General features: G+C 41.1%; 1 protein-coding gene across 2 annotated transcripts in view; it reads left to right on the plus strand.

Annotated features, from left to right (window-relative positions):
• Nucleotides 1-23,517, plus strand: part of coro1ca (coronin, actin binding protein, 1Ca) — a 49,845-nt gene that overhangs the window by 20,725 nt on the left and 5,603 nt on the right. For both annotated transcript variants that reach the window (XM_066689944.1, XM_066689945.1), the window contains exons 2-7: nt 6,676-6,875; nt 19,272-19,394; nt 21,457-21,586; nt 21,983-22,164; nt 22,320-22,439; nt 22,648-22,752. In XM_066689944.1, the coding sequence (XP_066546041.1) occupies nt 6,676-6,875; nt 19,272-19,394; nt 21,457-21,586; nt 21,983-22,164; nt 22,320-22,439; nt 22,648-22,752 (860 nt within the window). The remainder of the gene's footprint in view (nt 1-6,675; nt 6,876-19,271; nt 19,395-21,456; nt 21,587-21,982; nt 22,165-22,319; nt 22,440-22,647; nt 22,753-23,517) is intronic.

The raw sequence follows: 23,517 nt of genomic DNA on the forward strand, positions 1-23,517 counted from the left end.
AACATTACAGGTTTTCTTTCAGTATTTGTGATGTTGCTAGGTAACCGGCAGTGTTACTAAATACAGTTGTGTGAAGCCGCTTGGCAGAGGTCTGCTGGTGTTTTGACTTCGGCACAAGTGAGCCATTGATAACAAATGCTGAAAAGCTAACCTAGAGATCCACAGCTTAAAGCGTTCTTCTGAGCTGGAGGTACAAAAGCCCCACCTTAGAGCCTACTGCTGCTGCCAATAGCCTGTGACCCTCAACTGACCTGCTGTGGTGCAGCCAACCACTGAACACAATTAACCTGCATTTAGTGCTCTGTGCCAACATGAACTCTTAAAGACGTTCCCTTTAAATTACAGTGCAACAGCATGGCAAAGGGAACGAATTGCAATCACTTGGAGGGCAGAAGTACACCCTATAAGTGGTGTAAAGCTGGGGTTATCCTGGCTGCCTGTTGGCAAGACTGCCAGTGTACTTAGCACCATAATATGCGGTTATTCCGAAGAGGCTCATTAACCGCTCTGTGTTTAAAAGCTGCTACTGCCACTTGTCAACAGCTGTAATGGTTATTCCCTTAGTCAACGTATAGGTTTTATAGCACTTTTATTGAATCTCCCCCACCATCCCTTCTCTATTGCCCTTCCTAGAGGGAGTGGGGAGCACACCATATTAATCATATGTCCCCAGAAGCTGATTTAGACCAGAGATTGATCAAGGTGCTTCATAAATGTCTAACTTTGGATCTGAGCTTGTCAAGGCTTCTTGTTTCCCCCCCCCATTGTCATCCTGCTAATTATTATATCAGTACATTATCCAGTCCCACACCAGTAGCAGATGGCAAGCTGGGAGTGCTCCGTCACGAGAGTGCTTTTAATTGAGCGGTTGAGTCACTTGGCATAGTGGCACCAATCGGCAGTGCACAGACAAAGAGGCGAAGACTGGCATCGTTCTGTAACTACTACAGCAAACTGCCCTCTTGCTCTCTGGGTCGGCTGCCAAAATGGATCTGGCGTGTTGCTGTGTGGCTGCACAGAACTCCGATAAAGCATGCCACATTCCTGTGCTGAAGCTGCTCTTGGTGTGAAGTAAACCTCTAGACTTTAGTGATGCAGATCCTTCATTTTTCAGTGAATGTTTAGCCTGTGCTTGGGGACCAAAACCATCACAACAAAAACAAATGCAAACAAAAAAAATATGTAATACTGAAAGCAACCTGAAGATATATTCTTAATGCACAAATTCCTTGGTGTTTATGTAGTGCCCTGCTGGCTTGACTCCTAATCTTTCCTGTCCCAGTCATGGCTCTGGGTTTGTACTCTTGGCAGGACAATTTTGTAGATTGTTGAATGACCCGGAATTTCTTCCTAGTATACTCTTTCCGTAAAACTTAATGAAAGCAGGAAATTGTAGTTTACTTAAATCTCAAAGTGAGTGTTTTAATTAAAAATCATGAATGATAGGCTACTACTAGAGTTTCTTTAGAAATCTATAACTGACATTTGAAAGGTTGGTTTTTGATTATGGTTTAAACAATTTAATAGTATCTGTGTATGAACAATTGGTTAGGCTTATTAACACTGACAGCTTTTAGATGTGGGGGAAGGAATTTACAAAGGTACAGAATAGGTTGCTATAAGAAAAGGTAAGTTGAACCTGAGGTTTGCGTAGGTAATATTTATTGGAATGTATTTGCTACATTATAGGAGACCATTAAATATTATACAACTTTTTTTTTCTCATACAGGAGAATCAAAGTGCTACACCCTTCAGTATGAATAAAACTCCCGTTGTCTTGCACAGAAACTGCAAAAAGCCACCAGGCAAAGGGAGAGGGGCTCAGGATTAGGAAATTGCTCTATTTTAGTCTATTTGACACCCCTGTCTGCCTCGCAGTGGAAGTGCCGTTTTGCTTGGGTGACCTCCGAGTCGGGAAATTGTTCTAGAGCAGCACCGTGCTGGAGCCAGAGAGTCTGTTTGGAAACCCCTCCGTCCTCAGGGAGCGGAGAGCAGGAAAACTGTATGGTTTAAATGGGTAGTTGGGACTTGCACTACCAGAGTTTCACCTCTAGATTGGCTTTTCCTTTTTTATTTGTGTGTAATTTTAAAGCATCTTTATTCTTCCCGTCTTTTTGTCTTGTCTTCACAATGGTTTATATAAAAGCTTTTTTTTCCCCCCCTATGCAGGGAAAGGTTTCACGAGCATTTGCAGACATTAAATCATTCATGGTGCCGAGTCGTATGTGCCCACAGCACTTTGCACAACCTTTGTCTGGGTGGCCATCCTGTACAGCGCACTGTTCCTATAATCGCTCCTGTTACGGTTTGAAGAGCTTCCCTTATCTGTTGCCTGAACCTGGAGCAGAAGTGAAAAAACCTCTTAGTGGCCTGTTGCTTCAGTCGCCCAGGTTCTTTTGCTTGTTCTAGGAAATCAAAATGGCATTAAGCCACAAGCCTGCGCAGCTTTTGCTCTGATAAGTTTCTCTTAATGGAAAGAGGAAGAGGGCCAATTCCCTCAGCAAGGCATCAGTTGGCTGAGTGGAGTGAGTTTGCTCTGGCCACCCGCTGCCCCAGTAGGAAGTCTTCTCTAAAGAACTAGAGCCTTGAAATGGAGACTTGATGGTTAGGGCCAGGGGTGAGTGAAGTCCATTTTGCCAGGGCAGTATTCTTCGACCAGAGAGACTGGGGGGGATAATGGGCACTTAACTGTACAATAACCATTCGTCCAAGGAGGCTGTGTGACATGATGGATGGGTGACAGCCCCGACTGGCTGTGCTCCTGACGTGTCGAGACTCTTGTGGGCAGTGTGGCCCTCTGGTCTCGAAGCCTCTGACGATGGGGGCCTATTTGGCAGAATTTGTATGTTCTTGTTCTCCCGCTTTGAGGCGCCGTCTCCTTTTTAACAAGCAAATTATCCTGCTCCAGCTTGTGGTTAGAGGGAGAGACAAAAAGTGCACCAGTGCAGGATTTAATTAATTAATCCCGTCCCTTTAAGGGAAGTTTCAGAAGATCGTTTGAATTGTGCATCACTGATTAAAACTTATTTTATGGACGCGTGTCCAGGGAATTTTTAATTTGTTGTCATGGAAACCGTGCAAGATGGTTTATAAATTGTGCTAATCATAACCAGGAATTAAATGACTGTATATTAACTATGTTTAAGACCTTGTCATTTGCCTGCCGGGCAGCTACCTGTAAGGTTGTAAAGTATTGCATATCTGAAGACGTCTATTTCTTGGGTTTTAACCATTTTTTCTGTTTGAAAATTAAATTTGTTCTAATGTATTTAAGAGAATTTTTGCACTTTGTGAATAGATGCTTCCTGTGAGTAGTCAGTATTGTTCTTGGTTAAAGCCAAAATACTCAACTTCCACAAGAAGGAACTAGTGGTACAAGGATTGAATTGTCCGTTCTGTGTAATGTAGGAGTGTCATCTAGAAGGAAGTGCAAGGGCCAATGTTGGCAAGCTTTAAAAATGAAGCTGTGGTGACCATACCGTATTTGCAGCCTCACACACTGCTGTGACAGCTTCTCATTTTATCAAGCAGAGGATGATTAAGACTGTAAACTGCATTGTGGGTTTTTAAAAGTCTGAAAGCTTAGAGAACTTCCCAAGCAGCGTTTAAAAATAATTCAGCACATCATGGAAGATTGTTGCTGACATTGTTTTCAGAAAAGCCTCGAAAACCTCAAATACAGAATGTAATGTATAAAGTACTAAAGTATAAGTATTTTAAGACTTGTCCCTGAAGTCCCTTGAGGCTTAAGATACTGGTGCATTCTTATACAATTTTATTTAATTTTTTTTGCACATAGTCCTTAGAGTTGAATTCAGGCTGTAGGCCCAAGATGCTCATCTAGTCACTGTACACTGTGGGTGGGGGGTGAAGGGGGGTCTATTTTATCTGCGATGAGCCAGGAAATAAGGATTTTAACATGATTTACAATCAAGTACGGGGATTTCAGTTAAACCTATTTCACTTTCACAAGGTAGACCAAAAATAATAATTCAAACTTTTTAGTTACCTATTTAAGTTAATGATTTAAGATTTAAATGTTTTTTCGCAATACTCTTCAATATGTGTGTACAATGTAGGTATCTCTTTAATCAATAGTGATCAATGCTGCAGTGTTGGCTGTATAGCCATTTGGATCATGCCGTATGGTATTGCAAAGCAGGCTGCTGTGACAGAGGGCCATAAATTTTTAGTCTTATGAGGCAGCAGCACCAACGAGCTTCACAAAGCTTTACTACGTGTGTGTTTAAGCTGCGCTGGCTACAAAGCACTCTTTATTTAAGCTGGGGCTTGTATTTGTGTAGGGGAAATGGTAGCTGTTTGAAGTATTTCATTATGGGGAAGTAACACCACAAACCCTTGAGTTGAGGTAAAAATGAATTGGTATTGCAAAGCACTATTAAATACTTCTAAGTATGCAAATTCTGTTTTAAAAACCTGGCAAAGCACTTTTATTACATTAAATACTGAGATCTAGCCTTAAATGGACTGTAAAGAATTTGACATCGCAAGAACTAGCTGACTTCTCACCTCATTAGCTTTGTTAGAATAAATTTAAGATAAATTCAAATATTTATTAGCTTGATCTCTACTTGGCACATAGTGGTGAACAGTCGCCAGTATCGTATTAATCACTGAAGCCTTAACTGTGATTTGGATTACAACTGCTTACTTTAATTTCTTATTAGCCAGCCTATAAGAGTAGCACTGAATGCTAAATTGTAGATTGTGAAAGTAACTCTATTCTGTTCACTTTACTAGGGAAGTAATTTAAATCCCCATTAGATTTAATTTCTGAAACACAGAAGGATGATCTAAAGTTTCCAGTATCTTTGCTTTTCTATGCCCTGGCCCTCAGTGCTTAGTGTAGCTGTGCTTCAGATCAATTTGACTATGTAGCAATTTAAACTCCACTGCAGTTCAAAGTATGTTTATTTAGAAGGCTAAATTTGAGGTTTGTGAATCTGCAATGTGATACAAATGTATTTTCCTAAGAGGTTAAGGTTCACATACTTTCAAATCTTTTTTTCTTTTTCCCTGTTTTTGTTTTGATATTGAGGGAGCGGAATAAGCTTTCAAAACATCCTCAGGTTCTTTGATTGAATTTCAATTTGCATTGGTAAACCACTGCCCTCCAATGCTGTGCTTGGGGCTCTGTATATCAGTCATCAGTTTATATGCTACTAATTCACTGTCTCAGTCCATTAATTGCCCTCCAGAGTATCTGCTTGCCTGCACTGTGCAAACATTGCTTTCTCCCTGCACAGGGCAGCTATTAAGTTACTTATCCACTTTGTGAAGCCTCTGATGTAAGTGACTTGTCTACAGCTGCCTGCTGTACATGCCTGTGATTAACCAGTAGTCTGTAGTGCATTGAGCTCTTTGCTCATGTAGGTAGACCCGTCTGTGCTAACTAACAGTGTGTAGCTCCCTGGGCACCTTGTGCTTAATAAGCACGTTTACACTGCCATTTAATCAGGATTAACTTTCAGCAGCCCCAGGGGTTGTATAATATGTATATTAAATTAGTCCTTTAGAACACAAGCTATATCAAAAACTTTCATCTCATCTGAGTTATTCTAACAAGTAATACCAACACACTTGCATATTTTTCTGCAACTGTAGCATTTTCAATAAAAACACAATTGTTTTGCTAACATCAAATAAGCCATTTAGTGTTAATTTTAAAATTTGTATTTATAATAAGGGAAGTAGGGAAATGTTCACATCTGCTCCACTGATGTGAAGGGTGTTTGTCTGCCGCCTGCCTTTAAAACCAGTGCCACCGCAGTGCGTGCTGGGACTTGAGCCACTCGAGTGTTTTCACTGACAGGATCATATGCTACTAATGCATTTGATCCGGATCAGAAATGTCAGCGTAAATGTGCTATTGTCTGTAAGCTGTGGCCCTGGATTCTCCAGATGTGTAGAATTGGAGTACTCGCTACAACAAGGTGTAGCTCAGCAGCTGGAAAGTGGAAAAACACACCTGGTCACCTGCTAATTGTTGAAATGGAGTTTTTCCCTCCCTTACCATTGCACATGTCAGACTTTTCTGAAGTGACTCCTTCAACACACAGAAGCCACACATGTTTTGCATTAGTACTGTCTGAAGAGGGTGCAGCTTGAGCATGTGTGAGAAATGTGAAAAGCAGCTGTGTGTATGAGTTTTACCCATTGCAACAGCAGGGGGGCTGCACCTTGGATACCTCTGATCCGCAGTGTCTGATGTAGCACCGGTGTCTGCTTGGCTCAGTTCCGACAGAGCATGTGATTGGCGGTTTTGTGAAGTGGCCAAGTGACTTTAATCGCCCTGTTGATTTGCATTTTCTGCAGGTCACAGGCTGAGGCCTAGCTGGTAAATCCGATCGTAATGATGGAGCATGTACCTCTGTTTGAATTTAAACAAAATGTTTAGTGCTTTGAAAAGGGTTACAATAGCTGTATTCAAAATGTTTGAAGTCACATGGACTCCAGAATCGGCGTATCTAGAACTCATCTCAGCTCTGCTAGCTTCCAAAGTAGGACTTGCATGGTTTTTAAAGAAGAGGTTTTACTGGATATCCTCAACCTTCTTATGTGAATAAATGAACAACCCAAGAGCAATTGTACAATAACCTACAATAGTTATATTGTATGAGTGCAGGATCTCATGTCTCCCTCTTCTCTCACAGATATGTTCAGACGAGTTGTGCGACAGAGCAAATTCCGTCATGTCTTTGGCCAGGCGGTGAAGAACGACCAGTGTTACGATGACATCCGCGTCTCGAGGGTCACCTGGGACAGCTCCTTCTGTGCGGTCAACCCTAAATTCGTTGCCATAATCATCGAAGCCAGTGGTGGCGGGGCGTTCTTGGTGCTCCCTTTGCACAAGGTGAGAAATTTGGGATCTTTTCCTGTTTTGTCTGTTAATTTCTGAATTTTATTCTGCTCCCGCTGTCTGCATCTCAGCCGAGTCTTTTCAGTGTCATAAACATCTTAAGCCGAAGATATTTTACATGCCTGTAAGGGGTTGGAGGTAAAATTGGAATTGGATAACCTGTATAATATTTGGGGATTTAGAAGGAGAAATCGCCTAGCTGAGGTCTGCAATAGAGGCTGTGCAGGCTGCAGCTCGAGAGGCCCGTTTTTCATTTTTCTTGCTGTGTGACATGAGAGCAAACCGCAGGGGAATGTGACCCACAGCTGACAGCGTGGCCATGGACACGTACAGCCACCAAGTCCGAGCCGACTCTTCACTTGAAAAGCACTCTCCGGCGTTTCGGAGAAATAAGTGGAAACGTCATTGAGATGTGGATTTACTGCTGAGATTGCTAGTCTGAAATTGCTAAATCACAAGTTGGTGAGACAGACATCTCTTCCCGCAGTTTATTTAAAGCATTTTTTTTTTTTCCCTTTGCTTTGCTTGTTTGTTCCCATCGAGTAAGCATATTCTGTCCGCCATAGCTAGCTGTCAGTTGCCATAAGAAAGCAGTAATATAACACCATTGTGGTCCAAATTAGCAGTTTCCCCTCAAATAGTGTTTTCATTACAGCGTTGTATCCCCCCCTTTTTCAATATTACCATATAGAGGCAATGGTTAACTATTATATTGGTGCAAAGAAGCAAACTTCCTTAACTTATTTTCTCAAATTTAAGACCACCAATGACAAGTACATAAGGTACCATTCTGACTGAGTATTTGCATGGCAATACAATGGTTTAATTCACCTTTAAAACTGAAGCTGCTATGAGAGGCTGGGTGTGTCCGCAAGAGCTGTGCCCTGCTCCAGTCACATGACTGCTTTGCCAGTGCTCACGTCAGGGTTTAATGTGTATTCTTAGAAACCAGCAACTGAACGGGAAATTTTGCATTTAAAATAAAATAAAAAATTGGAAACCGATGTACCTCTGCCAAACAACCGATACAGATGATAAATGGTTGAACGGGTGAATACAAATGATTAGCAAGAGTGCAAACTGGCTTCGACATGTGCTGAGAAGCCCTTCACACACAGGAGCGAAATTCCTGGGATGCTTTAGGAATGGGTTCAGTCAGGCTTTTGTGACAAGTTCTTAAATTCTCTAGTTTCAGAAGTGCGATTCCTTGGTTGCCTTCTAAAGGGCATGTTGCCAGCTCTGACAGTCTTTTAATGCCCATAAATAAACATTTGCACTTCAGTTTGCTCTCAGCCTGTCTACAGTGAGCTTTTTGATATCTTCAGCTTCTGTGCTATCATATTAATAAGATACTATCTTGAAGATCTGTAGTTCAGTTCCTGATAATCCCAATGTACTGCTGGAGTCTGGAACAAGTGGTCAGTGTCTGACACCATTTTCAATAAAGGAATGCCAAGATCCTACATTTTTATTTTATTTTTTTACCTTTTTAAACTTTTTTTCAAGAGCGTTGTAGAGTACTGAAATGTTTAAATTGAACAATATTTCTTCCATCCTGAAGGACATTTTATGACCACAAAGTGTAAGGAATAAAATCCAACAGCCACGCTTTGTACACAGTTAAAATACCTGCAACTCTTTAGGGATCTTTAAGATTTAGTCACAGAATAGGCCATGGCTCATTTTAATCTGCAAAATGGTAACAAAATAAATCACTGGTTTGCCAGGATTTATTACTAACCACTTTCATTATTGCTTGCTTTATTGTAGAGTCTCCAAATTAACTGTTAGGAACAGGATGACATGTGTGTAATCGGTGTTGACAAGCACAACCTCAGCCAGTAACTTAAGACATTTGATACAGAACTATGTATTTGGCACTTGATTGGAATTCAAATAAGATCCCTGCCCTGCCATCATCCATCTTGTACCACTGCTTGTAGGAGCCAATTCATTATTTTATTTTATTCATCATCTTGGCATATGCACAGTATGTGTTCTTTGCATTTACCATTTATAGTATCATACACAGATTGAAATAAAAAGGAGCTTTTTGTCTGCAGTTTCATATGGCGCCACTACTGTACAGTAAGTCTTGTGGATGGCGTTCTGGATTGTTTTCCAGACTTGGACCCTAAACCAAAATTAATCCTGAACACTAAGTGTGAGATTGACCTTTTACCTCAGTCTACTAGACATTATACACCTGGCATCTGAATATTTCATTTTCTGTACAGACCCTGTGTGGAACCTGAAGTTTTGTTATTTAAATAGGGAAACCAGTGTTATCCACAGCTACTGAGAAACCAGGCATGCTCATGTACAGCTTTCTGGCAGTATCTCGGTTTGATTTGTTGCAATTTAAGCCATTTGTCTGCTTTTCACAGCTGTTGAATCTGTCAGTGTGATCTGACCGCCATTAGACAGTTGACAGCGAGCAGATTTTAGGGAAATCCTATCTTGTTGTCAATTTCCCTTCAATTGTGGGGTCTCGGCTTGTGGTTTCGGCTGGTTGATTTTCAGTAGGTGAGGTTTGCCTGGATGAACAGAGGCCGTGTCTGGAGTATGAGGGCTCCTGCATGAGTCCTGACAATAGGCTCCAGCTGTGAGGTGAAGGATTGCCTTTTTTTCAGCACTTAGCCAAGCAGCTCCACTTGAGTGATGGATTTCAAATGGTAATTCTGTGAACAAAGAACAGAGTTAAGCTTACACATTTTTAGATCTGGCAGGCAGCGGTTTCAATTGTTTTTAAACGGCACGAGTGTGGATTTTTTACCCTCCTTTTTTGACACATTGTAATACTTGATTTAGGCGGGGGGAATTATTCCACAACTCAGTTTTTATCTGGCATTCTTCCATGTGCAGTCATGCTGACTGTTACCTACAGCACACTTTCACAGAGCATCTGTCCTGGAGTCCCATCTGTCTATCTTTCGAGTTTTTTTGCTGCCCTATGCAAACAGCTGCTCTCAAGCTATTGTAGAGCAGAATGCCGGCTCAGCTTTTGTCAGGGGTCTCGGCCACAAGGTTTTTGTAATTGGTCTCCCATTGGAATTAAAGCCCATTAGAGGGATCTTTCCCACAGCATGGATTTGCTTGTGTAGCCTATTGGTATCTTCCTTTTGTATTTAAATGAGGATCTACCTTACTTCACTTAATGTTGGTTAGAATACACATCATAAACATGCTTGGATCTGGTTTGTTTTAATGTTGAATGTCAAGGTGGCCTGCATTTCTGATGTGTGTATTTGGTTTCCCCCCTTAAAAGTACTGTTCTGTGTAAAAATAGAAAATGTATACACTAGATGCCTCAGAACACTGACTTAATGTTTCTGATTTGAAAAGTCTCTCACTCATTAAATTCACAATGTTTAGTCTGTTAATTCCGATTTAGCGTTTCTAGTCAAATAAAGCCCATGGAAATGATGCATGCCAGTTTATAATTTCCATACTGTAAACTTCTGAACCCTGTATCTCTTAGAAAGCTTGAGAATTTGGTTTATTTTGCTTCTAGTGCAGATATTGTCCCCCTTGGTATATGGCAGGAGCTGCACTCATGTTTTTGTCTTTATGTGGCTTCTTCAAGACAGACCTCAGTCGCTGTGAGTCAGGCTGTATTGTTTGCTGTCCTTGTCAGGCTGCAGAAGAAGGGGGGGAAGAGCATCAGGTGTCTGGCTAATCGTGTACTGTCAGACAACCCAGTTTTGAAGCTTTATAATTTATTCCAGTCTTGTTGTTTATTTCATATGCTAATAACAAAAATCCTTTGCCAGTACTCTAGACTGGTTCCCATAATTCAATTTGTACTGCAGTCTTTAAGCTTTGGAGAAAGGAAAGCAACCACACAATGTGAAATGTTTTTTGCTTTCCAGAGATCCTCTTTGCTCCTTGGGAGATCTTGCTAACTAGTGTTTTTAATGTGTGCTAGTTAGTCTATTGTGATGCACTTTCAGGCTAGAATGTATCCTATAATCACTTTAAAATATTTTGACTGAAATTTGAATGGTAGACTTTCCTTCCTCTATCCCACCCAAAATCTCCTATAACCCCCCACTATCTCTGTATTCTGTCCTGCTTCTATGCAATTAACCATTCTACCCTCCTGTGGTCTTTGAAAGGCAGCCTGCCCAGGGGATTCCTGAGCGTAAGACAGGATTGTGTGTTCTTGTGCCACCTAGACCGATAAGATTTCTTATTTGTGATCAAAAAACCCAAATAGATTTTCTGCCCCAGGCTACAGACTGCTGGAGTGCTTCCCCTAATGTAAGCCCTCCTCCTCCCCCAACATGGCAAACTCAAACACACACGCGCACACACACACACGCATGCACACACACCCCCCTCTCTCTCTCTCTCTCCTGCTGTGTGTATTGTCCCCTCCCTGAGTGTGGCTTCGCTCTCCCAGATCTGTATTCCAGGAGCCTGCTGCTGCACTGGAGAGCCCTGCTGACAGCAGATTTTACCATATATGGCCATTCAGAGCTCTCTGCCTGTCAGCCTTCCAGGGCCATTTCCTCCCTGGCTTGCCATTGGCTGGGAACAGGGCTGGTTCCCAGTGCATTATGGGATAGGGGTGGATACTGCAAAAGATGAAAAATGTGAAGAGATACTATACCACTTGACTCAAAACGTGGAGTAAGTCCCTCCACCACAATTTAAATGCATAGGATAAGTCTCCCTCCCTCTTCCTCGTGCACTTTTGTGTTTGTTTGCATTTATATATGGTTTTCTCCCCTGCTGACTGAAATTATTTCTTTAATGAACTTTTACTGGATTTCTTTGTAATTGTGGCAAGGAGTTCAATTATATATATATATAATAATTTTGTTAGTTTTGGTTTTTAATTTATGAATTGAAGTTTTAGGGTGTCCGCTCTCAATCTTCTCAAGCCCCCTCGAAAGACTACGACCTTTACTTTTAAGAGCCCTGAATGAGAAACGTATGCTAAAGACGACCTTATGTGCAAATGGGCTGATGCCTGTTTTGAAGATCTATGCTAATTATTAATAGGTCTCACAGGCAAATCATAATTGTTTAACTCACTGTTTTGGTTCCCCTCCCAGGCCCCACTAGAATGAATGGGAGTACACTGACATTACAAGACATTGTCCTACTTTCACCCACTAAATGGTGACTAATTTGAGTTATTTGCATGCTTGTAATCTCCATGGACAGTTCACAGTAAAGGCCTCAATTGGTGTTGCAGTGCCAGTAAATTCAGTTTCACACAGTTTTTATATGCTTAATGTTTTAATTACAAATAAAATTTAGTTTGCTGTTCTCATTGGTCTTAATTCATAGTACAAGGGCGTCCTCCAAGAAATAAGAAAATCACAGACTATTTACTATCTTGAGATTTCCTAATCGATTAGGAGGTGCCAACGATTCTTGCCCTCCTTCTGCCAGGTCTTCAGACCAGCTTATTTTTTGTAGAACCTGAAAGCTAGTTCAGTTCAATAGAGGGATCTGCGATTTATACAGACAACAAATCAGGACATAGATGACATTCCCTGCTTAGAGGCTGCCGTGCACGAATACTGAAATTGAAAGCACCCATGCATGTCAGAGGGGCTCGTTGATCCACTCCACTGAACATCAAGTTTGTGTCTGCAATGTGTCTGCATTTTTCTTGGTTTATTGTCCAGTAGCATTTCTGGATGTAGGCTGCATTAGTACCCAAACCGTGGGTTGATTTTTCATTTATTCCCCCATAAACCAAAACAAAGCTTACTCAGGACAACTCTGATTGGGCTCTGCATCAGCTTTGACGGCAAGACTGGAAATGCAGCTCCCCACGACTGCCTTGGGGATTGAGGGCATGGAATTTTCCATTCCCGTTTGCGATATTGTTAATGGGAGCTCCTGTGGGGATAGGGCAGACTGATGCATCTTGTATGGAGGATCTGCTAAGTGGAACAAATGGAGCCACAGATCTGCTTTATGCCTTACAATGTGGTTTTGCGAGTTATTTTATCACCACAGACATGGTATTCCTTTACTTCAGCATGAAACACTGATTGGACGGGGTAGGAAAAGGCCCAGTGCTTATTGTACCCCATATTCCTTCAGTTTCTTTGCCTTTCTAGCAATTTAATGGTTAGAGTATTGTGATCCTCTCCCCAAAGCATTTAAGGTTATGCCCCTGAAGAGAAACTAGCATTGTGCAGCTCTACTACTGTTACAACAAGACAGATGTCTTTTTGTCAGCTTTCATGGGACTTGTTCCAAAAACAATTCATGCATTTTTTTCCCCTTAACGTTTATAGAGCTTATTGATGTGCAGACCAGATCAAATGCATCTTTAATGTTTCATGCACTGAAAATAATTTGTATGCACAACGGCTGGCCAGTGTTTTGGAATGCTTTGTGTAGGTGTATATTTTTTTAAATGTAGTCTTGAAAGAAACCAGTTAAAAAAAAAAAAAAAAAAAAAAAGTATATTCAGGTGACATGACTGTTTGTTTTCACATGTTTAAAGGACACTTGCATTCTGTTTTCTTGTATGATTTGCCAAAGGGGATAGGAGGAGTCTTTTACTCCCAATTTTCTTTAATACATGCTTTTGTATTTAAATGTAAAATTCAAATGTTAAGGTGCAGAGCAAAGCTAAACTGCCAAGTGGATTAGGGCAATACATAATCCACTTTTTCACTGCTGAATTAATCTTACGGCTCTGGAGATTGTCGTGCCCCAGACTAACCCATCTGTAAAATTTGATGCAAGGATCCTATTGCAAACACAGCACGTACTGCAATGTCTGTTTACATGTCCTTGAAATGCAAGATTTATACTGTCTGTATGTTCTACCTTTGTCTGGGCATAGCTGGATTTTTGAATTTGCCTTTTTATTTAAGACAAAACACCTTAGTGTTTACTTCAATGTTTGTAAAAGAATGAATCAGACCTGTTTAGTATATTAATGCTTGTACTATGGTAAGATTTCATACTATGGAAGATTGTGTAGTGAAATGTTAAACATGACTGACCCTTCATGTAGTCTCAAACCCTGCTTGTGCATTCATAAGAGATCATACAGAAGTCAAACTGGATTTTCTTTGGGTGGTGGCCATTTTATCAGTGGGGTATTCTTTCAGTTATGGACCTGAAGAGATGCCTCCTTTCACTGATGCTGAATGAAATGTCAAATTATAATGAATGCCTGGCTCTGAAAGGTTTTAATTATACTGTGGTGGTGTGACTCCTACAGATTGTTGTCCTGCTTTCCCAAAAGATCTCGTTGATTGAGAACTTTTTTTTTTTTTTTTCAAACCCAATAGCAATCACTCCCCCAACCCCCTCCCCGACATCACGCTGACATAAGTGTGTGTGTGTCATTTGTATTATATTTTTTTAAAGGGAATTGCACACATGTTTGAAGTCTAATCAAGTATTCCCATCTCTGCTTGTACAGTTGTTAAAGGGTGAGTCCAGTTATGAAACATCATAAATAGACTCCAAGATCTGTCCGATTTGCAAATTTTGTGGAAGTTCAGCTACCATAAAACCTGCAAAGGTTCAACTTGCAACGCCAGGTTTCTTCAAACATTGGCAGCCTACTTTGCAGTAATTCTATTTCCGCAGGCGTTCCCCTCTCCAGACTGCCCAGTTAGACAACCGTGCTATCAGATTCTGTTTTCCCAAGCTGAACAGCAGCTCTCTTGTTTTAATTTCTGACCGTGGAATTTAATTGTATAAACCAAAAGCAAACCCTTAAGTAAAAAAGGATTATAGCTTCAACGCCCCACTTTAATCATGGCTGTGGCAGGACTATTGAATGTGTTGAATGTTCGCAAACCAGCAACAGTCTTGTGAGTGGGGGTGTAAATTTGCTGTGCTGTTTTGTATAGAGATGCGAAACCACCTTGCATTTACGTGGGTATGGGGTACTGTAAGTTCCCCTTAAATATTCTCCATTCTCACTTCCAGTTTCCATTGCACATGTTCCAGGTCCTTGGAGCTGTGTATTGTCAGCGTTTATTTTTTCCAATTTTAAACCGCTGTGCTTTCTCTGCCTGTTTAGACCTCTTCACAGGAAACTTCTGTTCAGCATTGCTGTTTTTATGAAGCAGTGTTCAAGTGCAGAGGTCAAGTACTTCCCCATTTTGATAATGAATTTAAATGGAAATAAAACCATCCAATGCTAATGGATATATCTATTCCACGTTTTGTTTCCACTCTCCTACGCATTATATTTCAACCCAGCTGTTCTCTTGTTCTTGGGCGTGTCCCTTGTGCAGTTGTCCTGCACGGTTTTAGGTGCGGACGTGTGACTCAGGTTGTTTCTGCTGTTCAGTGGTAGAGCATCCGGTGCCTTCTTAGCCAACGCTTTCCTATGCCAATGCATCAAGAGTTTTGACCACAGGAGGGTCGGCCAGAGTTGTCCACCAAAGAGATACAAGTCCTCGAACATCCACTGTGCTGCACCAGAGGCTGGCCATCCATGCTGCATTGAACGTCTGGGCAATCAATGTTATTAGGCCACTTATCTTGTATTGGAAGTGAAAGGGGAGAGATTGGAGGAAGTGAGCAGTTCGTAATGTTACCTCAGTCACTTACTTCGTGGTAATCTTCTGAATAAGTCTGAGCAAGCAACCTTTTTATGTTTTTAACTTTGAAATAAGGCTTTTTTTTTTTTTTTTTTGTGGCTTCCTCTTGTTTGATGCCCTCCAATCGTAAAACCCACGAGAGGATGGGGTCAGGAAAGGACAGATGGGGGGGAAGTTTATGCATTATTACTAGGCATCCCCAGAGAGCAACAAAACACATGCGCGCACACACAGCGTCCCTTCGTGTTTCATGTGCCCTATAGCCCTTGTCTTTTTGCTGTGAAATATTAAGAAAACATGGGTAATAAAGTGGGCCTGCAGGGGTTTTGTATGCAGCTGTTGTTAATTTGTATTTTCTCTGAAGGAGTAGGGTCTTGTATCCAGAGGTATTCCTTATTAAATCTGTGTATCTTGTATGGCAGAGTGGTTGAGTAATGGTTAATTATTTCTGCCACCAGTGGTAAACGAGTCTGTATTATAGCCTGTCATTTCCAGTATAAGTGTTTTACAACCCCCAGGGCCCCGGTTTAATAACCCTGGCTCTTCTGCTGCTGGAGTCCTCCCTTTTTACACTCCCCATGCACGAGAAGCAGTGTGTTACATCTACACTTGTATGTGTATGTATACATTTAAAAAAAAAAAAAAGCATCATAAAAATAAATGGAAATACCACAGATAAATTGTAAAATCAGCATTAATTCTGTGGTTCTCTTTAAGAACAACAAAAAGGCGAAAAAACAGCCCGTTTAACGTTTGGCTTTATTTTAAACATGCTTAATGGAGCATTTCATTGCCTTTTTTTTTTTCAAGCCATCAAATAGATACATTTTTGGTGTATTTTTGTTCTTAATGATTCAGTTTTTATCCCTTCTTGCCAATATCCACATCAATGATTTGCTGTAAAAAAAAAAAAAAAAAAAAAAACTCAGGCTCTGCAATACTTTAACCAAACTTTAAAATGCTAAAACCACTCCATTACTTTGTTACGACAGGTAACCATAATTATGAACACCTGTGAGCTTCCTCCGCAAGCCATTTCCCCTCTCTGTGGTGAGAAGGGAGTTGCACAATCTGCTGCAACACTTCTGTCAGGTGATGGTCAGGATCCTGTTTGTATCACGCTTCCTGACTGAAATGTATATTTCCTGCTTTCCAACATTACCAGTGTCCCTGTAGGAAGCATGTGCAATTAACCAAATACTGTGGCAATCCAGGCTGCACTCCTGTGGACCAGCTATCTAGCTTTCTTGACTTGTTTCTTATTTGCATCACTGTGGCCTTCAGAGAATGCTTTTCCTTGATTCTGAAGTACTGAGGTGTATATTAGGCTGTGGTTTGAGGTAACCATTTGGAGCAAAGTTTAATAACAAAAGTTTCATGTTGTGGGATTGTTCTCTGATCATCAGTGTTTCTACACCTAAACCTGAAATGTTCAGATTTTTGTACGCTGGACTTTGATCTGCAAGGCCAAAGTTAAGGTTCATGCGGGGAATGTGTCACGAGAGAACTTCACATCCGGCATACGAGTGTGCAGGGAGTTGGCTCACAGATCAGTGTATAACCTGTTACTCATACAGGTTGGTAGAGGTTCTTAGTGAGAATTGATTTACATTGCATTTTCTCGGATCTTAATTGTTCACAAAATGCCCTTGGGGGAATCCTATTAAAAAAAGAAAACCAATGAAGCAAGTTTAAAATTGAAGGTTTTTAATTTTACAAAGTAAAGTTATTGAGAAGGGTCTGACTCTGGGGCTGTACTTTCATAAGTGTATTTTAGTCTTCGACATAACACTTCCAGGATGTTTTGAGTCACTTCCTTGCCCGATAGAAACAGGGTTCTCAGAGGAAGTCAGACAAAAGATCCAGTATGTCGTTCATCCCCCCCACCCCCCCTTCTGTATCTGAATACCAGAATTCAAACTGTATAAGTTGTTTATGGAGAAAACAGAAGTAAGAAACTGTAAAATGGACTTAATTGTGCTTTTTCAGAATTGTGATTGAGTCATGCTTTGTTTAGCAAGATATAATTGCCAGCTTGTATAGCTTTGCATGCAATGGAGTATTAAGTGGAGTCATAGGGTGAGTTTTGACTCGCCCAAATAATGGGCTGTGAAAATGTTTTGGGTCTTGAGCAAAGTTCATCCTGAAGCTGGGTCTGGGTCTTGCATTGGAAAAATGTCTGAACACTATCAATCTGTCTATAGATGCATGAACATTTGTCTTTTAAGTCACCAAAAATGTTAGTTGTCAGTTGGTATTGTGTTGACAGAAAGCATTTTAGCTTTTTCTGAATAAAAAGTAGTGTGGAGGAGGAGGCAGAGAAAACTGCCTTTATCTTCATCTAGTGGCTCATAAACTTAGGCGTTGTGATGACCCCCTGTTATTATAGTATCGGACTCCTCGGCCTTCATAATTATACAGGTGTTCGAAGGAAAGGCTGTGCATTATTTTAAATGTCAAATCCTTCACTTTGTTTTTTTTCTATTGTTCAGAGGCACTGCAAGATCTTGAATCAAGTTAAGTTTCTTACCCAGTTAAACAAAATGCTTTTAATGTTAAATAAAATAGGTCTGACTTTATTAACATCTGATAACTGCTGCCAATCTCCTTGCTTAACAAGTTCTAGAACTAAATTGACAAACGAGAGCTTCTGCCTGAAGGCGACTTTGTGACCGGATGCTGCTCAGAACAGGGACGCAGACATCCCTTTATTCATGGGCGGGGGGATATTTTATTTTATTTTATGATGTCAGCCTGTAGCCCTTAAGTGTCTTGTGAAGAAGGCTGTGCTGTTAATTGAATTAGCAGAACAAAGGAGTAGGCAGACCGCTCTCATTTCACTAACACCACTGGGGACACCTGACTCACATCAGGGGTCATGGGTCAGGAACTGGCCCCTGAGCTGGGTGATGTCATCGGGAAGTCAACTGATTGGTTGAAAAAGTCTTTGTTGGAAATCTTTCAGTAAAAGAGGGGGTTGGGTTGGATGGGTGGTGGTTAAAATGGTTGGGGGGTGGTTATATATATATATATATATATAAAATTTTATTTGTGGTTTTAAAAACATTTTTGGGATGAGTGCCAGTCTCAAAGTAGAACCTTCCCATCTTCAATCAATTTAGTAATTTCGTAACAAAATGGCACTGGCTTTCAAAAACAATGCACAACTGTTCTCTGAGGATTGGGGACTCTTATCTGCAAGGGCACATGTTCACACTTGATTTAAACTAAGGAAAAGCACCAGGCTGGTATTACGAGACTGCATCCTGAGTGAGATGTCACACCACGACTGCATGCAATTGTTAGATTTAGAAGTAAAAAAAAAAAAAAAAAACTGACAATATGGGAGTTTGTCTGCCACGTTCGTTATGATGGGAAGCCGAAAGCAAGTCAAGGCAGTTCAGTGACTTTTCAGTGCAAGATGGCCTTCTGGGACTGCAGTGTAGGCCTATCATGACGAAACTCGTCTTCAAAAGCTACAGTTCCTTAGCATTAGTTGAAATGTTCCATGTCGTTTTCTTCTGAAACGCTTGACCTGTTACATAGGCTTATGGTAGTATTGTATGTGCGTTTCATAATCTTAACCTTTTTTGCAGACTTAATGTTTTGATTGAGGATATAAAGCATGTATGTTGCAAGACCTGTATAATTGGGAAGGGTTGTAATTTTTACAAGAGAAATTAGCTGCAGCTTGCCTGCTCTCTCCAGCTCCCTGTCTGAATGCAGTCTAGATCATCAGTCAGCCCTGAAATCATTATGCACTTATAAACCTGCTCAAATTACAGGCTTGTTCTTCAGATGCACACTTCAAGCGCCTCTAAATGATGTCATTGTTTCTTTGCAGACTGGCCGCATTGACAAAGCCTACCCTACAGTATGTGGTCACACAGGTCCGGTATTGGATATTGATTGGTGTCCACACAACGATCAAGTCATTGCCAGTGGATCAGAGGACTGCACTGTCATGGTATGGATCCTTTCTGTGCACATCTCCCTTGTATTTCCTGTACTGCTTTTCTTGTTACAAGGACACTTAATATCCCTTTCAGATTTCCATATGCAGCGCAAATCCAATGCCTGGTGTTTGCTCTACTGTGTGTATGTGTGTATATTTGCCTATGCTTTGCCTGAGCATTGGTTTCCAGCCCAACACTGAATTTATTTTAGGACAAATGGAAGGAAAATGTGTTTTTATTGAATTTAAAAAGAAAAAACAAAAATGATGGAAAACGTTCCCATCTGATTTAAATGAGCTAAACCAACCCTCAAGCCATCTCTCGCAGTTGGCTCAAAATAACCGGTCAGGCCAGGCAGAGTGGGGCTTTGTCACTTTTCTCTGGGTTTGATTATACAGAGAAATATGTATAAAAAAAAAAAAGCTAAAGAGTGATTCATGCTATTTTTTTTTTTTTTTTTAATATAAAGTGTGTGGAGTGAAGTCTGAGTTCCCTTCCCTTATTTGGTCTTCCACTCATAATGTACACCAGCGGGTGTGTTCAGAGAAACCAGTGTATTAACTTGTTTCTTTGAGTGTGAACATGCATGTTACACAGCCAGAACTTGTTCCTGAAATTGCTGACCTTGCGCTTTAGTCTTGGTTTTGGGTAATGGAGGATTTCAGAGGGAAATCTTTCTAGATAAAGACCTGTAGGTCTGTCTGTTTGGGAGGAAACAGTCACATGACAAACCACACTTCTCCTGCCCAAACAAAGGGCACCTTCTGAATCACCTCTGGGGGCAGATTTCAGTCAGTTTACTTATGCGGATGTGTCATGCTTGTGTAGTTTCTCCACAATGTCTATAATTGATGGAAATGTGTGAGGCGAAAAATAACTTAAAACCCCACACACACCACTTGACATCACTCCAAGATTCCTGCTCTTTCACTGTGAGAAGATAGCAACCTGACCTCTTCTCAACAACCCTGATTTGCTTTGATCCTGGATAAAAGAGCTCCAAAACTGATAGTTTAAAAACTTCATGCCCTGTGTTTGTTTCTGCAGAGGAACCTGCATCTGGTTTTGTTAGATGTTGTGCCTGAAGGAAACATGAGACTTGATCTTCTGCCACAGAAAAGCACACTTGTTGCCCAATAAACATATAAGTTCTGCATTAGGATTAATTGGGCTTAACTTCAAAACATCAGAGTTCTGTACTCTTCTTGTGCAAAATTAACTAAAGCTGGAAACGCAGACAGTCTATTAACTGTTTCCCCTGAACAAACAGGAGAATCCACAACTTCCTATTTTGGACAGTAAGATCAATTGCCATTTGTCTGGCATGACTTCCTCAAGATAATGTTTGGCGAATGTCAAAAACTTGCATTATTGGTGACATTCGAATATACAAATAGACTTCCCCTGTGCTTAACTGAAAAATCTTATGGCAGGTTACAGGTCAATGCTTGCTGTGGAAGCTCTCTTCTGCCACCTATGGGCTCTTTAGTGTACATGGGGGTAAAACTTTTATTTCCTCATCTGCTGAAAAATTGAAATGCCCAGCTACTCTGGAGTAGTAGACTTTATTTATGATTTACAACATTCAGTAGTTTTGCAGTTGATTTTTACATTGAATTCAGAAGTATTTTGACGTGAAAAGTGTGAGTAGAAAAGTGATTGTAAAATACAAAAATACTGCAAGTTTTAATACAGGTTTCCATATCAAACCAAAATTTAAGTCATGGTTCGACATCAGGACAACGACGCAGGTTCCAAGTTCTGTCGGGCAGCTCCTTCACTATAATACATGCCTTATAATTTTAGCTGTCATCACGGCAGATTTGTTTACATCTGAAACAGACATGCAACCTACAAAGTATTCATTTCTGATTTCCATATTTGGCACTTGGCATTCCTTGGCAAGTTTCTGACGCACTTCATATAACCATACATAACCCACAAGTTGGCCAGGTACATTTGTGGGGGGCAAGTAAAATTTAAAGGCACCTGCCCTGCTGGGCAACCATAATTAAATGAAGTCCCTCCCTGCCAGGTACTTTTAAACTTTTTTTTTTTTTTTTCTTGTTCTAGGTATGGCAGATCCCAGAGAATGGCCTGACGACCCCCCTCTCGGAGCCAGTGGTGGTTCTAGAGGGGCATTCCAAGAGAGTGGGCATCGTGACGTGGCACCCAACTGCCCGCAACGTACTCCTCAGTGCTGGTGGGTATCTGTCACTACCCATGCATACACCATCTAGGACTGCAAAAATATTCTCTGATTTAGCTCCGAGATTATATAACCAACCAAGGTCAGACGCTACATGTCAGGGTTGTTTTGTTGCTACTTTTATCTGGTTTCATCTCTGGACCAATCAGCCTGATGTTCCTTTTAATTTTCATGGACTGTGTCTGGAACACTTGCCAAAAGTGTCTGCTGATATTAATGGCAGGGATCAGTCAAATATGGGTATACTGTAGAAATGACCTCATACATGGGTTATTGCTTTCATTCACCATCCCTTGCATCCACAAAAGAGATCTATGGGTCCTATGAGAATCTGCCATATCCCGCATCCAAAGTTCCTCTGCCTGATTCGTCCCCTACTCTTTCTCCCAGGTTGTGACAACATGGTCATTATCTGGAATGTGGGGACAGGAGAGAACATGATCCAGCTAGAGGACATGCATCCGGATGTGATCTTCAGCGTGTGCTGGAACCGGAACGGCAGCCTCATCTGCACGGCCTGCAAGGACAAGAAGATCCGAGTCATCGATCCACGCAAAGAGCAGATTGTTGCTGTGAGTTCTTGCTTCCTGATCTTACTCGTTATAACCGACCCAAAGTTACTTCCATGGTTGATATTTGTGTGAAGACTAAAGAAATGAAAAGTCATGATATTTGCTGTCCTTTGCCCTCCTCCTTCCATGCTCACCTTTGATCTTCTATGTTGCAGGAGAAGGAGAAGGCTCATGAAGGAGCTCGCCCAATGAGAGCGATCTTCCTCGCTGATGGCAATGTCTTCACTACAGGTTTCAGCCGAATGAGCGAGCGCCAACTGGCCCTCTGGAACCCGGTAGGTCTTTCTTACCCTGAGCATGAGTCCTTAACATGTCTTGTATCTGCAGACCGTCCCCCAGAACTTGGTGGTTCTCTACAAAGGAAGATAAATGCCTCCTTCATACTGAAATCATGTCATTTTAGAAAGGCAGTTCAGAATTTGTTTTATACATATTTTGCTCCCATTTGTCGGTTACTTGTCTTGACATTTATTTTTGTTACAGCAAAGCATGGATGAACCGATTTCTGTGCACGAGATGGATACCAGCAATGGAGTTCTCCTTCCCTTCTATGATCCTGACACCAATGTGGTGTACTTGTGTGGAAAGGTGAGGAACCCGATCCAATTCCCATGTGCTTCAACAGGTTAAAGGCCTGGGTCCGATGTGTCATTTGTAGTCCGTCTTCCGAAAAGTTGTCAGTTAAGGACGTTGTACATTGGAGCCGTTAACACCACAGCAGGGACGCAGCCTGTCCCCTTGTTGTGCTGGTGTGCGTCTCGGAAGCTGCGCCACAGTTTATTTAACTAAAATTATGTACAAAAAAATAACCTTGTTGCACACAAACTACACCTCCCCATAAAGGCACAAAAGCAGAGTGCATGGTTCAACATTATTTGAAAGTGCGAAGACTGTAAATATTGTAGGTCGCTTTTGTGTTTATCTGTGCATAACTAGACTCTAGAAGAACTCTAGCTACATAAATGGGTACCATTCATGCCCAGCTCCTCGGAGATAGCATCTCGATGTCCTTGTAGTGTTTATTTGCTCGGTTGTATAGGTCTTTGCGATTCGACACACAGATGAGTTTTTCCATCAATCCACGTCTTCTCGTTTTTTACATTGGTTAATGTAATTTTTAACATGTAAAACCCTGTGAAATTTAACTCCTTGTTTCGATTCCTAAATTGACAAATCGGTCGTACAACAATTACTGACTCTGTGTGCAAGGTGAGCTAGTAATGCACACTTCACGCTGTGTTTATGGATTATGCCATTTCCCCTTTATTACATCATGAAAGGCCTCGATCCAGCAAGTTCCTGTTGTCTGAGCATGAAAACATATTTTGAGACGATTGGATTGTGTTCTCCGCC

Source organism: Amia ocellicauda, chromosome 17 (assembly GCF_036373705.1).
Source record: "Amia ocellicauda isolate fAmiCal2 chromosome 17, fAmiCal2.hap1, whole genome shotgun sequence".
Classification (NCBI taxonomy): Eukaryota; Metazoa; Chordata; class Actinopteri; order Amiiformes; family Amiidae; genus Amia; species Amia ocellicauda.